Source organism: Callithrix jacchus, chromosome 5, assembly GCF_049354715.1.
Source record: "Callithrix jacchus isolate 240 chromosome 5, calJac240_pri, whole genome shotgun sequence".
NCBI lineage: Eukaryota > Metazoa > Chordata > Mammalia > Primates > Cebidae > Callithrix > Callithrix jacchus.
In genome coordinates, this window is record NC_133506.1 from 122,188,750 (window position 1) to 122,201,017 (window position 12,268).

At 38.7% G+C, this 12,268-nt stretch overlaps 1 protein-coding gene across 12 annotated transcripts in view; it reads left to right on the forward strand.

Annotated features, from left to right (window-relative positions):
- HELZ (helicase with zinc finger) overlaps positions 1-12,268 on the forward strand; it is a 175,833-nt gene that overhangs the window by 129,898 nt on the left and 33,667 nt on the right. For all 12 annotated transcript variants that reach the window (XM_078374466.1, XM_035301579.3, XM_078374468.1 and 9 more), the window contains 3 exons: positions 2,743-3,313; positions 3,713-3,947; positions 4,740-5,256. In XM_078374466.1, the coding sequence (XP_078230592.1) occupies positions 2,743-3,313; positions 3,713-3,947; positions 4,740-5,256 (1,323 nt within the window). The remainder of the gene's footprint in view (positions 1-2,742; positions 3,314-3,712; positions 3,948-4,739; positions 5,257-12,268) is intronic.

A 12,268-nucleotide genomic window follows, 5' to 3' on the forward strand; every position in this document is an offset into this window, starting at 1 on the left:
GATAAGTGGGCGCTGTAGTGAAAGTACAGGTGATATGTTTTTGGGAAGTGGTGCAGAGAGAGAACCAGTGACATGTCAGGATGGTGCACCTGCACCAGTGGCACATATAGTAAGAGGCAGATTAGGATGAAACCAATCGCACGAGTCTTAGATGCTGTCAGAGCAACTTAGCCAAGATAGCTGTGTCTCTCATGTCCTTGTTTTAAAATTTCTGTTAGGATTCTTCTCTATTAGAGAACTAGGCAATCTGAAGACATGTTTTGTTTTCTCTCCCACCCTGGTGCTTTGTTTTGGAGCCCAGGAAAAATAAAAAAAGAAGTAATTCTGGCCCTTTTGACTCAGCACCTCAGTATTAAGAGGAAAATGATAGAGGAGAATCTAATTCTGATAGTAGCAGATGCAGGCTTATTCAGCCCTAACAGTCCTCTGCCTTGCTTCGGGAGCCAATTGTAGTATCATAGAGCAGCAGTCCTGATCTAAATTCTGTGACACAGACCTAGCTTCCTTTCTATGTTAAAGTCAGAAGTGATAGAGACAATTAAGATAGCAACTTATTTACAAAAAACCTGGACATCTAATCATGACCTCCCTCATGTGACCAAAGTAAGCATATCAACAGTATCGTCTGGAAAAAAGTATATCCCAGGTGAATATAATTTTAGTCAATGAAAAGATGGAGATTTATTGAGGCAATGTTTGTTTATGAAGAACCATAATCAGGTTCTGAGACATCTGAAGAGCAGGCATTGCATACTTGGGATAGAATTGTCATGCTTCTCACTTCTTTTTCTAGATGATTTATATATACTCAGTAATCTTAAGGGCTTAAAATTGGTCAAATTTAATGGGAGTCCATTTGAGCTAGGTGATTAGAGATAAGGATGCACTTGGCAAACAATCTGCATCGCAACCATTTGTTGCAACAGGTTGGTCACCAAGTGCACCCCAGCTGCAGTTCAGGAGCAAGCTACTTGTTTTGTTTTTGGGAGTGGTCAGTTCTTGTCTAATTTGAGAGCCTTGGGTTAGGCAAGTGCTCTGCAGTCCTGAGTCACTAGCTCATCAGTGAAACTTGTGAGGAGACTGATTGGCCAAACTTATTTACATCCAAAGCGGTGCATTTTACTTTTCACATTGTCATCACTTATGATGAAACTTACATTTCAGAAGGATGACAACACTCCCTAGCTTGAAAACCTTTTGTAGTTACCACAGTTTATGGAATTAAAAACAATTACTCGGTATTGAATAAGTCAGGGTCTTGTGTGATTGGGCTCTTGTAGTTTTCTCTGATGTTGAGAAGGGAAAACTAATATACACACAAGTGAAGTTATAGCTCTGCGTACACAGAACTTCCCGTGCTCTCCAAATCTGCCAGACTTTTCCTTTCTTCAACCTTTGCATAAACTGTTACCTTTACCTAGAATGTCCTTCCCTCCTTGGAATATTCCAGCTCTTTTTGTAAGATTCTACTCAAATGTCATAGCCTCTGTGAAACCTTTAATTTTCTCAGGCACTACAGTTGCATCCTCTTATTGTACCTCTAGTGAGATGTTTACATATTGTTACCTTCTACTGGACTCTAGGCCAGGGGTCAGCAACCTTTTTCTGTAAAAAGCCGGATAGTAAATCTTAGCCTTGGGGACCACATGGTCTCTATTGCAGCTGCTCTGCTCTGTCAGTGCACAAGCAGCTACAGATAATACGTAAACAGATGAGTGTGGCTGTGTTCCAAGAAAACCTTATTTACAAAATCCTGGTGAACTGGAAATGGCATTGGGGTGGGGGCATGGTATACAGACCCCTGCACGAGGCTCTTGATGGGTAGGCTGAGTCTTATTGTTGCCTGTTTAATTTTCAACACCAGGCACAGTGTACTTGGTTGGCCACAATAAATGTTTGTTAAAGCAAGAATGTCAATGTGTAATGAAAAAGTTGACAACCAAACTAGTTATATACAAAGGTGATATAGCACTTTTTCATTTCAAAGTTGTTTAAATTGAGATACATCTTTTTATTAACATGTAGATCTTCTTGAGGAAATAGATTAGATGTATAAAAACAATAAAATCAGGCTGGGCACAGTGGCTCATGCCTGTAATCCCAGCACTTTGGGAGGCCAAGGCAGGGCCAAGGCGGGGGGGGAATCACCTGAAGTCAGGAGTTCGAGACCAGCCTGGCCAACATGGCGAAACCCCATCTCAACAAAAAATACAAAAATTAGCTGAGCATGGTGGTGAGTATCTTTAATCCCAGCCACTTGGGACGCTGAGGCAGGAGAATTGCTTCAGTCCAGGAGGCAGAGATTGCAGTGAGCCGAGATGGTGCCACTGTATTCCAGCCTGGGAGACAGCAAGACTGTCTCAAAACAAAACAAAAACATAAAATCAGAAGGAAAACACATTTTAATGATTTATATCAGAAGGAAATAAATGGCCATCTTTCTAAGGAAGAAAGTGTGAAGTTAAAAATAATGCTTTGAAAGGAATTAGAATAGATATTCTAGTAAAATGGCAGTATCTTTTTTTATGACTCACATTTAATATGCTGTTTTTTCCTGTCATTTTAAATTAAAAACATTTTTCCTTTATTTGATTGTGAGAAAGTATATGATTGAGTGCCCAGCTTTCCTGCTAGAAGATATCAATGTATCATATCCTTTAGATGCGGTAGGGTTGGGGAAAGGTGGAGAGCTACTGAACTCAAATTTTCTGCAGTTTAAAAAGGCTTCTTCTTTTTTTCTAGGTTGATTTGGAATCAAATCCACAGAACAGAAGTCCTGAATCACGTCCTAGTGTTGTTTATCCCAGTACCAAATTTCCTCGCAAAGATAATCTCAACCCAAGACACATAAATCTTCCTCTTCCTGCCCCCCATGCACAGTATGCAATCCCTAATCGCCATTTTCATCCCCTTCCGCAGCTACCAAGACCACCCTTTCCAATTCCACAGCAGCACACCTTGTTAAATCAGCAGCAGAATAATTTGCCTGAACAACCAAATCAAATACCACCTCAGCCAAATCAGGTAGTCCAGCAGCAAAGTCAGTTGAATCAGCAGCCTCAGCAGCCGCCTCCTCAGCTTTCTCCTGCATATCAGGCAGGACCCAGCAATGCTTTTTTTAATAATGCAGTTGCTCATCGGCCACAGTCTCCTCCTGCAGAGGCTGTGATTCCAGAGCAGCAGCCCCCTCCCATGCTGCAAGAAGGCCACAGTCCTCTGAAAGCCATTGCACAGCCTGGCCCCATTCTTCCTTCGCATCTGAATAGCTTCATTGATGAGAATCCCCCAGGATTACCTTTGGGGGAGGCTTTAGGTAAGTTCTCCAATTATGGCCAGTTGTGAAAATTCAGAGCTTACTTACTAAAATGACATAGACTGTACAATATCAGTTTGGGTTAGGATTGAATCATTTCTTCAAATAATGCTGGCACAAAACCCCCCATTTAGTGTGATAATCAGAATCTAGTTCTAAATGCTGTATGACAGTAAGTATCCAGTGGATGTCAGCATCATCATTATGTAAGTGAGGAAGAGTTGTCATCAATTGTCACCGTAACTCTGATTTCTGGCAAATTTGGAAAACATTTACTTTCTACCGAAACCAAATTGTAGCTATTGCTTTGTCTTTGTGGAGAAAGTATGTTTGTAAAACTTTTAAAAAATAACTTGAAACCCCAAATTCATAAAAAGAAATTCACAAATATTTTTGCAGATCGTATACATGGGAGTGTGGCTCTGGAAACATTAAGGCAGCAGCAGGCACGGTTACAGCAGTGGAGTGAGCACCATGCCTTCCTCAGTCAGGGCAGTGTTCCATTCTCGCACCACCACCATCCCCACCTCCAGCATCTTCCTCAGCCCCCCCTGGGATTACATCAGCCGCCAGTGAGGGCAGACTGGAAGGTCACCAGCAGTGCCGAAGATGAAGTGGAAACCACATACTCAAGGTATTCCAGCCGACTAAAAATAGCTTCTGGAATGTGACCCCCTCACTGTTTTCTTTTTTGAATGTAGTCCTTTTAGCTTCAAGTTGGAATATTGCCTCAGAGAAATTGGATGCTGGCCTTACAGCATATGCTACAAAGTTCTCTTGATTGACTCTAAAATACAGAAAACTCATTTAGAAGTAACTCTTTTACAAATGTAGGCATGGATGATCTACTGTGGGTTGTAAATTAACTTGTTCCCTTGCTTTGTGTTTTCTTCTGCAAGAGAAACATACTGTCACTGTGAGTGGGTTTTTTTTATTTGGTAGTAATGCTTGCAGAGAATGAATAAAGACAGGAGTAAATTCGTGGTTAAAAGCTAAAAATTGTTAATTATTTTTCTGGTGGCACAGAATTCTACCTTCCCATAATTCCAGTTACATCTGAGTATTCGGTCCTGACTCTAAGCTTGTTTTTATGGCCAGTGTCACATGAATGCTATGAAGTGTTTCCAGATCCCTTCTGAATAACCATCATTGTGACCTTTTATAACTTGTAGCTGTCAAAGACATGTAGAGACAAGGACAGATGTTTTTAATGCGGTGGAACCAGAAAGAAATTAGGTAATTGAGCATATTCAATGCCTTCACCTCGGCATCTGTTGAGTGTTAGTGCTTACATCTGAGATGAATTAATGTCAGTTCTAGTTGTTAGTGTACTATGATGTTTGTTGAAAATACACATGTAGTTGACTAAGCTTTCCTTAGTGTGATGGAGCCTTTTGTTTTCTCCTCGTATTTTGTTTTCATGTAGGTTTCAAGACTTAATCAGAGAACTGTCTCATCGTGATCAAAGTGAAACACGGGAACTAGCTGAAATGCCACCACCTCAATCAAGACTTTTGCAATATAGACAAGTACAGACTAGAAGCCCACCAGCAGTCCCGTCTCCCCCATCCAGTACAGACCACAGTAGCCACTTTTCTAACTTTAATGATAACAGCAGAGACATTGAAGTAGCCAGCAACCCAGCATTTCCACAGCGCCTCCCTCCCCAGATATTCAGCTCGCCTTTCTCGTTGCCATCTGAACACCTTGCCCCCCCTCCCTTGAAATACCTGGCACCTGATGGAGCGTGGACTTTTGCTAACTTGCAACAGAATCACCTAATGGGGCCAGGTTTTCCCTATGGCCTACCTCCATTGCCTCACAGGCCACCGCAGAACCCTTTTGTACAAATACAGAATCATCAACATGCTATTGGTCAAGAGCCATTTCACCCATTGTCATCTCGAACAGTATCTTCTTCTTCGCTCCCTAGCTTAGAAGAGGTAAATGTCTTCTTACTTTCCTTTTGGGATTAGTTGATTGTGGAAAATATCAGTGTTTATTGATTTGATAATAGGAATGCACAGATCTTATTGAATTTAATAGTGTATTAAAGATCATCATTTCTTGGGAATTATTTTAATTGCCACCCTCCTATTGCTATTTCAGAGTTTGTAAAATGGGCACTATTGTTGAAACATGAAGCTCCTTGGAAGTCTTTTATTGCTGTTTAAAGAATATTGAACATCTAAGGACTCTATTTATTCAAGCAGCTTTGTCTTTTTTAATCTGAGGAAGTAGCTTTTAGTGATTCATCTTTTTACTTTAGTTTACATGCGTTAATTATAAATTTGTTAATTAGAGCTTTCCAAAGATGCTGGCTTTTCAGCCGGCACCAGTTCCAAGTGTTGTGCTCCTTCTCCTGTCGCTCAGCCTAGTACTTTGTTAGAGACACAGTGGTACTCTGATTCCCAAATAGCAGAATCTGCAGATTTTTAACATAAAAGTGATTCTGCTAAACTAAGCATTTCAAAGTAAACTCAATTTTATTTTAAAACACTTAGATATTTCTAAAGAGCATCTTTATGGACTTTTATTGATATGAAAAACTTAGTAATTCCAGGTCATAAAACTCCCGAAGCAGCACCATGTGGTGTAGTCTATAAAAATATCTAGCTGATCCCATTAAATTTGCAGTGATTAAAGATAAGCATCTGTAGCTGGTTGTAGTCATATCAGTCAGAGACATCTTAAATCAGAATGAACATTTCTAATTTTAATATATGAAAAATATTTTTTTGATACTGGCTTCATTTTGGCAGTTTCAGAATGATTTCTAAAGGCCATTAGAAATAATTGATGCACATTTTACAAGTTATCTGTAATAGATGCTAATTAAAAGTCAAGTTTCATAGGGAAAGCTGTATATCTTATTTGTAGGGTTTTAGAGGCACTCTGTTCAAATTGTCTCAGTATTCATTGATTGGCTCATTCTGTATAGCTGTCATTAAAACAGCTTAATGCAATTTTAGTCTCTTTAAGTGAGAAGCATAATAAAGATGAATTGGTATCTGCATATATGTATTGTGAGGATCTAGAATTTTTTTAAAAATTTGACACACATCCGACAGTCTTTCAGATTATAATGAACAGTAGTTTTACAACTGAGTAGTAGTATAATTTTCAGTTAAGTGATGTTTTATCTATTTATAATAAAATTTATATAATATAAAATACCATTTTAGCCATTTTAAATGGTTTTCTTAGCACCATTTTTGGAAGCATACAATTTGGTAGATTTTAGTATATTCACAATGTTTTACAGTCATCACTGCTGTCTAATTCCAGAACATTTCATCACCCATAAAAGAAACCATAACTGTTAAGCAGTTATACCCCAATTTCCCTACTGTCAGTGCCTAGCAACCACTAATCTACTTTCTGTGTCCGTGGAGACATTTCATAAAAATGGAATGATATATTATGTGGCCTTTTATATCTGGCTTTTGAAATGCAACCACACTGTAACCTAGGAGTAGAGTTCTTAGGTGATGTGGTAACTCTATGTTTAACTTTTTGAGGAACTGCAAACTGTTCTCTGTACCATTTTATATTCCCACAGCAAAGTATGAAGATTCCAATTTCTCTATATACTCGCTTTTAAAAAAAATTATAACCATCCTAATGGGTGCGTAGTAGGATCTCATTATAGTGTTTTTTTGTTTGTTTATTTGTTTTTTGAGACGGAGTCTCTCTCTGTTGCCCAGGCTGGAATACAGTGATGATGAACTTGGCTCACTGCAACCTCTGCCTTCCAGGTTCAAGCAATTCTCTTGCTTCAGCCTCCCAAGTATCTGGGACTATAGGCACCCACCACCACACCCGGCTAATATATATATATTTTTTGTATTTTTAGTAGAGATATGGTTTCACTATATTGGCCAGGCTGGTCTCGGACTCCTGACTTCATTGATCTGCCTGCGTTAGCCTCCCAAAGTGCTGGGGATTACAGGCATGAACCACCGAGCGCCCGGCCCTCACTGTAGTTTTGATTTACATTTCCCTAATTACTGATGATGTTGACATCTTTTCATGTGCTTCTTGGTCATTTGTATCTTTTTTGGACAAATGTCTATTCATATGTTTCAGCTATTTAAAAATGATTTGTTTGTTCCTTAGTTATAAGAGTTTTTAAATATATTCTGGTTCAGACTCCTAATCTCATATATGATTTGCAGTTATTTCTCTCACTCTATGGGTTGTCTTTTCACTTTCTTGATAGTGTCCTTTGATGCTGAAGTACAATTCATCTGTTTTTTCTTTGTCTGCTTATGCTTTTGGTGTCATATCTAAGAAACCATGGCCTAATCCAGGATCACAAAGATTTACTTTTACATTTCCTTCTAAGAGTTTTATAGGTTTGCCTTTTACACTTGGTTCTTAGTTCATTGGTCCATTTTGAGTTAATTTTTGTATATTGTGAGGTGGGTATCAAATTCATTCTTTTGCATGTGGCCATACAGTTTTCTCAGCACCATTTTTGGAAAGACTCTTCTTTCTCCCACTGAATAATCTTGGCAACATTGTCAAAAATTAGTTGACTGTAGATGCTGGGTTTATTTCTGGATTCTCCGTTGTATCCCATTTATCTGTGTCTGTCTTTATGCCAGTACCACACTATATTGTACACTAGTATTGTAGTAAGTTTTGGAATTGGAAGTATGAGTCCTTATATTTCATTCTTTGGGAAGATTGTTTTGGCTGTTCTGAGTTCCTTAATTTTTTATGTGAGGGTTAGCATCAGCTTGCCAATTTCTGCAAAAAAGGCCAGCTGACATTTTAAAAAAGAATTGCTTTAAATCTGTGGATGAATTTGGGGAGTATTGCCACCCTAACAATATTAAGTCTTCACATACCTGAACATGGGACATTTTTCTATTTATTCAGGTCTCTTAAAATTTCTTTCAACAGTATTTTGTAATTTTCCAAGTATAAGTCTTGCACTTCTTTTGTTCAGTTTATTCCTAAGCATTTTATTATTTTTCATGCTGCCATAAATGGAATTGTTTTCTTAAGTTCATTTTTGGATTGTTCATTGCTAGTGTTTAAAAACATGGTGGTATATTGATTGTATATCTGCAACCTTGCTGAACTCTATTAACGCTAGTAGATTTTTTTGTAGATATCTTAGGCTTTTTTATATAGAAGATAATTCATTTACAAATAAAGGTAGTTTTGTTCTTCCTTTCTAGTTTTATTCTTCCTTTCCAATCTGGATGCCTTTTATTTCTTTTTTTTGCTTAATTCTTGATTGTTTTTCTGGTTGCTGCAAGCTTCTACTTAGGTTTCTAGGTTCCTAAAAAGTGGATTATGACAGCTTTTGCCATTTTTTTTTTTTCTGTTTTTATGGAGGGATGGATGTTGGGAGTTTCTCATTCTGCCATTTTTGCTGATACCACTTTTGATTTTATTTAACCTGACAAATGAGTTCATAATATGAGGGGGAACTGTGTGCCAAAGTTTTTACAGGTTTTATGAATTTTGTACTTTACTAAATAATGCTTCATATTGAATAATCTACTTTAGTCATTGATCTTTTTAAATTGGCCTTAATTTTGGAATCAAGGTTTTCGAACCTTGGTGCTCTTAATGTCTGTCTAAATTAGTATCTGTCTAAATATCTAACATATATTTCTGTTAGAGCTGTGCGTGTGTGAATAAGTACCTTTCATTGTCAGTGGGTTCTTAAAGTTACTTTTGCAAAAGCTTTTGGTCAGTTTTATTTTGATGCATGAGATTCACAAAAGAGTGATTCACTTACAACACTGAAATACTTATTTGACAAAGATAATATTTTTAGCACATTGCAGATTTTCACATTTTCAGTGTATTAGGGTAACTTTATTCTGTTCAAAATGCTTTTGCATGAATCGTCTCACAGACAGAATGATTGATGTACTTGCTGTTTATTTCCAACCTTTTAAAATAATGTATTTAATGTTAACAACAGAGAAAAATATCTTTTTCCCTCCTACTATGGATTCTCTTATTGCCAGAAAACTTAATAGATTAGTCTGGTGGGTTGATATCTGGATGTTAGTGTAACAGTTCACTTAAATGGAGATGGTTGGTTACGTTATGTTTTACTTGTTTTTTCTTTTTATAGTAATTTTGATTTTCTTGTGACAGTGAAATACATAGCCAGCACAGAAAATGTAGAAGTTAGAGAAATTATTTATAATTTTACTATACAAAGATAGCTACTATACCATTTACTACCTACCTGTATCACCACTGAATAGGATCTTGGTCCCATTCTGTAACATTTTTTGCTACTTTAAATTTTTAGACTATTCTCATGTAAATAATTAAGGCTTAACTCCATGGATTTTCCTCCCCCACCTCAACTGCAGCAAAAGCCATGGCCCTTGGCTACTTGGCTAAGGCTGGGTGCTGTGGTCTGGCAGGACTGCCTGCATCCTTTCACACTTCAGTTCTTTTTTTTTTTTTTTGAGACGGAGTTTCGCTCTTGTTACCCAGGCTGGAGTGCAATGGCGCGATCTCGGCTCACTGCAACCTCTGCCTCCTGGGTTCAAGCAATTCTCCTGCCTCAGCCTCCTGAGCAGCTGGGATTACAGGCACGCGCCACCATGCCCAGCTAATTTTTTTTTGTATTTTTAGTAGAGACGGGGTTTCACCATGTTGACCAGGATGGTCTTGATCTCTTGACCTCGTGATCCACCCGCCTCAGCCTCAGAAAGTGCTGGATTACAGGCGTGAGCCACCGTGCTGGGCTCACACTTTGGTTCTTTATAGATGTGATGGGATGAGAAGGATAACAAAGGGAAAGTGCCATCCTTTCCTGAGCCAGGCAGTAGACCATCCCTGATTGGCACTAGATTGAAAATTGCTCCAATTTTATTTTATTTTATTTATTTTTTATTGCGTTTTAGGTTTTGGGATACATGTGCAGAACATATAAGATAGTTGCATGGCAGTGTGTTTTGCTGCCTTCCGCCCCCTCACCCACATTTGACATTTCTCCCCATGCTATCCCTCCCCAGCTTCCCCTCCACCGCTGTCCCTCCCCTATTCCCCCGAATAGACCCCAGTGTGTAGTACTCCCTTCCCTGTGTCCATGTGTTCTCATTGTTCATCACCTGCCTATGAGTGAGAACATGCAGTATTTCACTTTCTGTTCTTGTGTCAGTTTGCTGAGAATGATGTTCTCCAGATTTATCCATGTTCCTACAAAGGACATGAACTCATCATTTTTGATTGCTGCGTAATATTCCGTGGCGTTTATGTGCCACATTTTCCCAGACCAATCTATCATCGATGGGCATTTGGGTTAGTTCCAGGTCTTTGCTATTGTAAACAGGGCTGCAATGAACATTCATGTGCATGTGTCCTTATAGTAGAACGATTTACAGTCCTTTGGATATATACCCAGTAATGGGATTGCTGGGTCAAATGGAATTTCTATTTCTAGGTCCTTGAGGACTCTCCACACTGTCTTTCACAATGGTTGAACTAATTTACACTCCCACAAGCAGTGTAAAAGTGTTCCTATTTCTCCACATCCTTTCCAGCATCTCCGGATTTTTTAATGATCGCCATTCTAACTGGCGTGAGATGGTATCTCAATGTGGTTTTGATTTGCATCTCTCTAATGACCAGTGATGATGAGCATTTTTTCATATGTTTATTGGCCTCATGTATGTCTTCTTTTGTAAAGTGTCTGTTCATATCCTTTGCCCATTTTTGGATGGGCTTGTTCGTTTTTTTCTTGTAAATCTGTTTGAGTTCTTTGTAAATTCTGGATATCAGCCCTTTGTCAGATGGGTAAACTGCAAAAATTTTTTCCCGTTTTGTTGGTTGCCGATTCACTCTAGTGACTGTTTCTTTTGCTGTGCAGAAACTGTGGAGTTTGGTTAGGTCCCATTTGTCTATTTTGGCTTTTGTTGCCAATGCTTTTGGTGTTTTGGTCATGAAGTCCTTGCCTACTCCTATGTCGTGAATGGTTTTGCCTAGATTTTCTTCTAGGGTTTTTATGGTGCCAGGTCTTATGTTTAAATCTTTAATCCATCTGGAGTTAATTTTAGTGTAAGGTGTCAGGAAGGGGTCCAGTTTCTGCTTTCTGCACATGGCTAGCCAGTTTTCCCAACACCACTTATTAAACAGGAAATCCTTTCCCCATTGCTTGTTTTTGTCAGGTTTATCAAAGATTGTATGGTTGTAGATATGCTGTGTTGCCTCCGATGCCTCTGTTCTGTTCCATTGGTCTAGATCTCTGTTTTGGTACCAGTACCATGCTGTCTTGATTACTGTAGCCTTGTAGTATAGTTTGAAGTCCTGTAGTGTGATGCCTCCCGCTGTGTTCTTTTTGCTTAGAATTGACTTGGCTGTGTGGGCTCTCTTTTGGTTTCATATGAAGTTCAAAGTGGTTTTTTCCAGTTCTGTGAAGAAAGTCAATGGTAGCTTGATGGGGATAGTGTAGAGTTTGTAAATTACTTTGGGCAGTATAGCCATTTTCATGATGTTGATTCTTCCTAACCATGAACATGGAATGTTTCTCTATCTGTTTGTGTCCTCTCTTATTTCGTTGAGCAGTGGTTTGTAGTTTTCCTTGACGAGGTCCCTTAGGTTCCTCGTAAGTTGTATTCCTAGGTATTTTATTCTCTTTGTAGTAATTGTGAATGGCAGTTCGTTCTTGCTTTGGCTTTCTTTCAGTCTGTTATTGGTGTATAGGAATGCTTGTGATTTTTGCACATTGATTTTATATCCTGAGACTTTGCTGAAGTTGCTTATCAGTTTCAGGAGTTTTTGGGCTGAGACGATGGGGTCTTCTAGAGATACTATCATGTCGTCTGTGAATAGAGACACTTTGGCTTCCTCCTTTCCTATTTGAATACCCTTTATTTCTTTTTCTTGCCTGATTGCTCTGGCTAGAACTTCCAGTACTATATTGAATAGAAGTGGCGAGAGAGGGCATCCTTGTCTAGTGCCAGATTT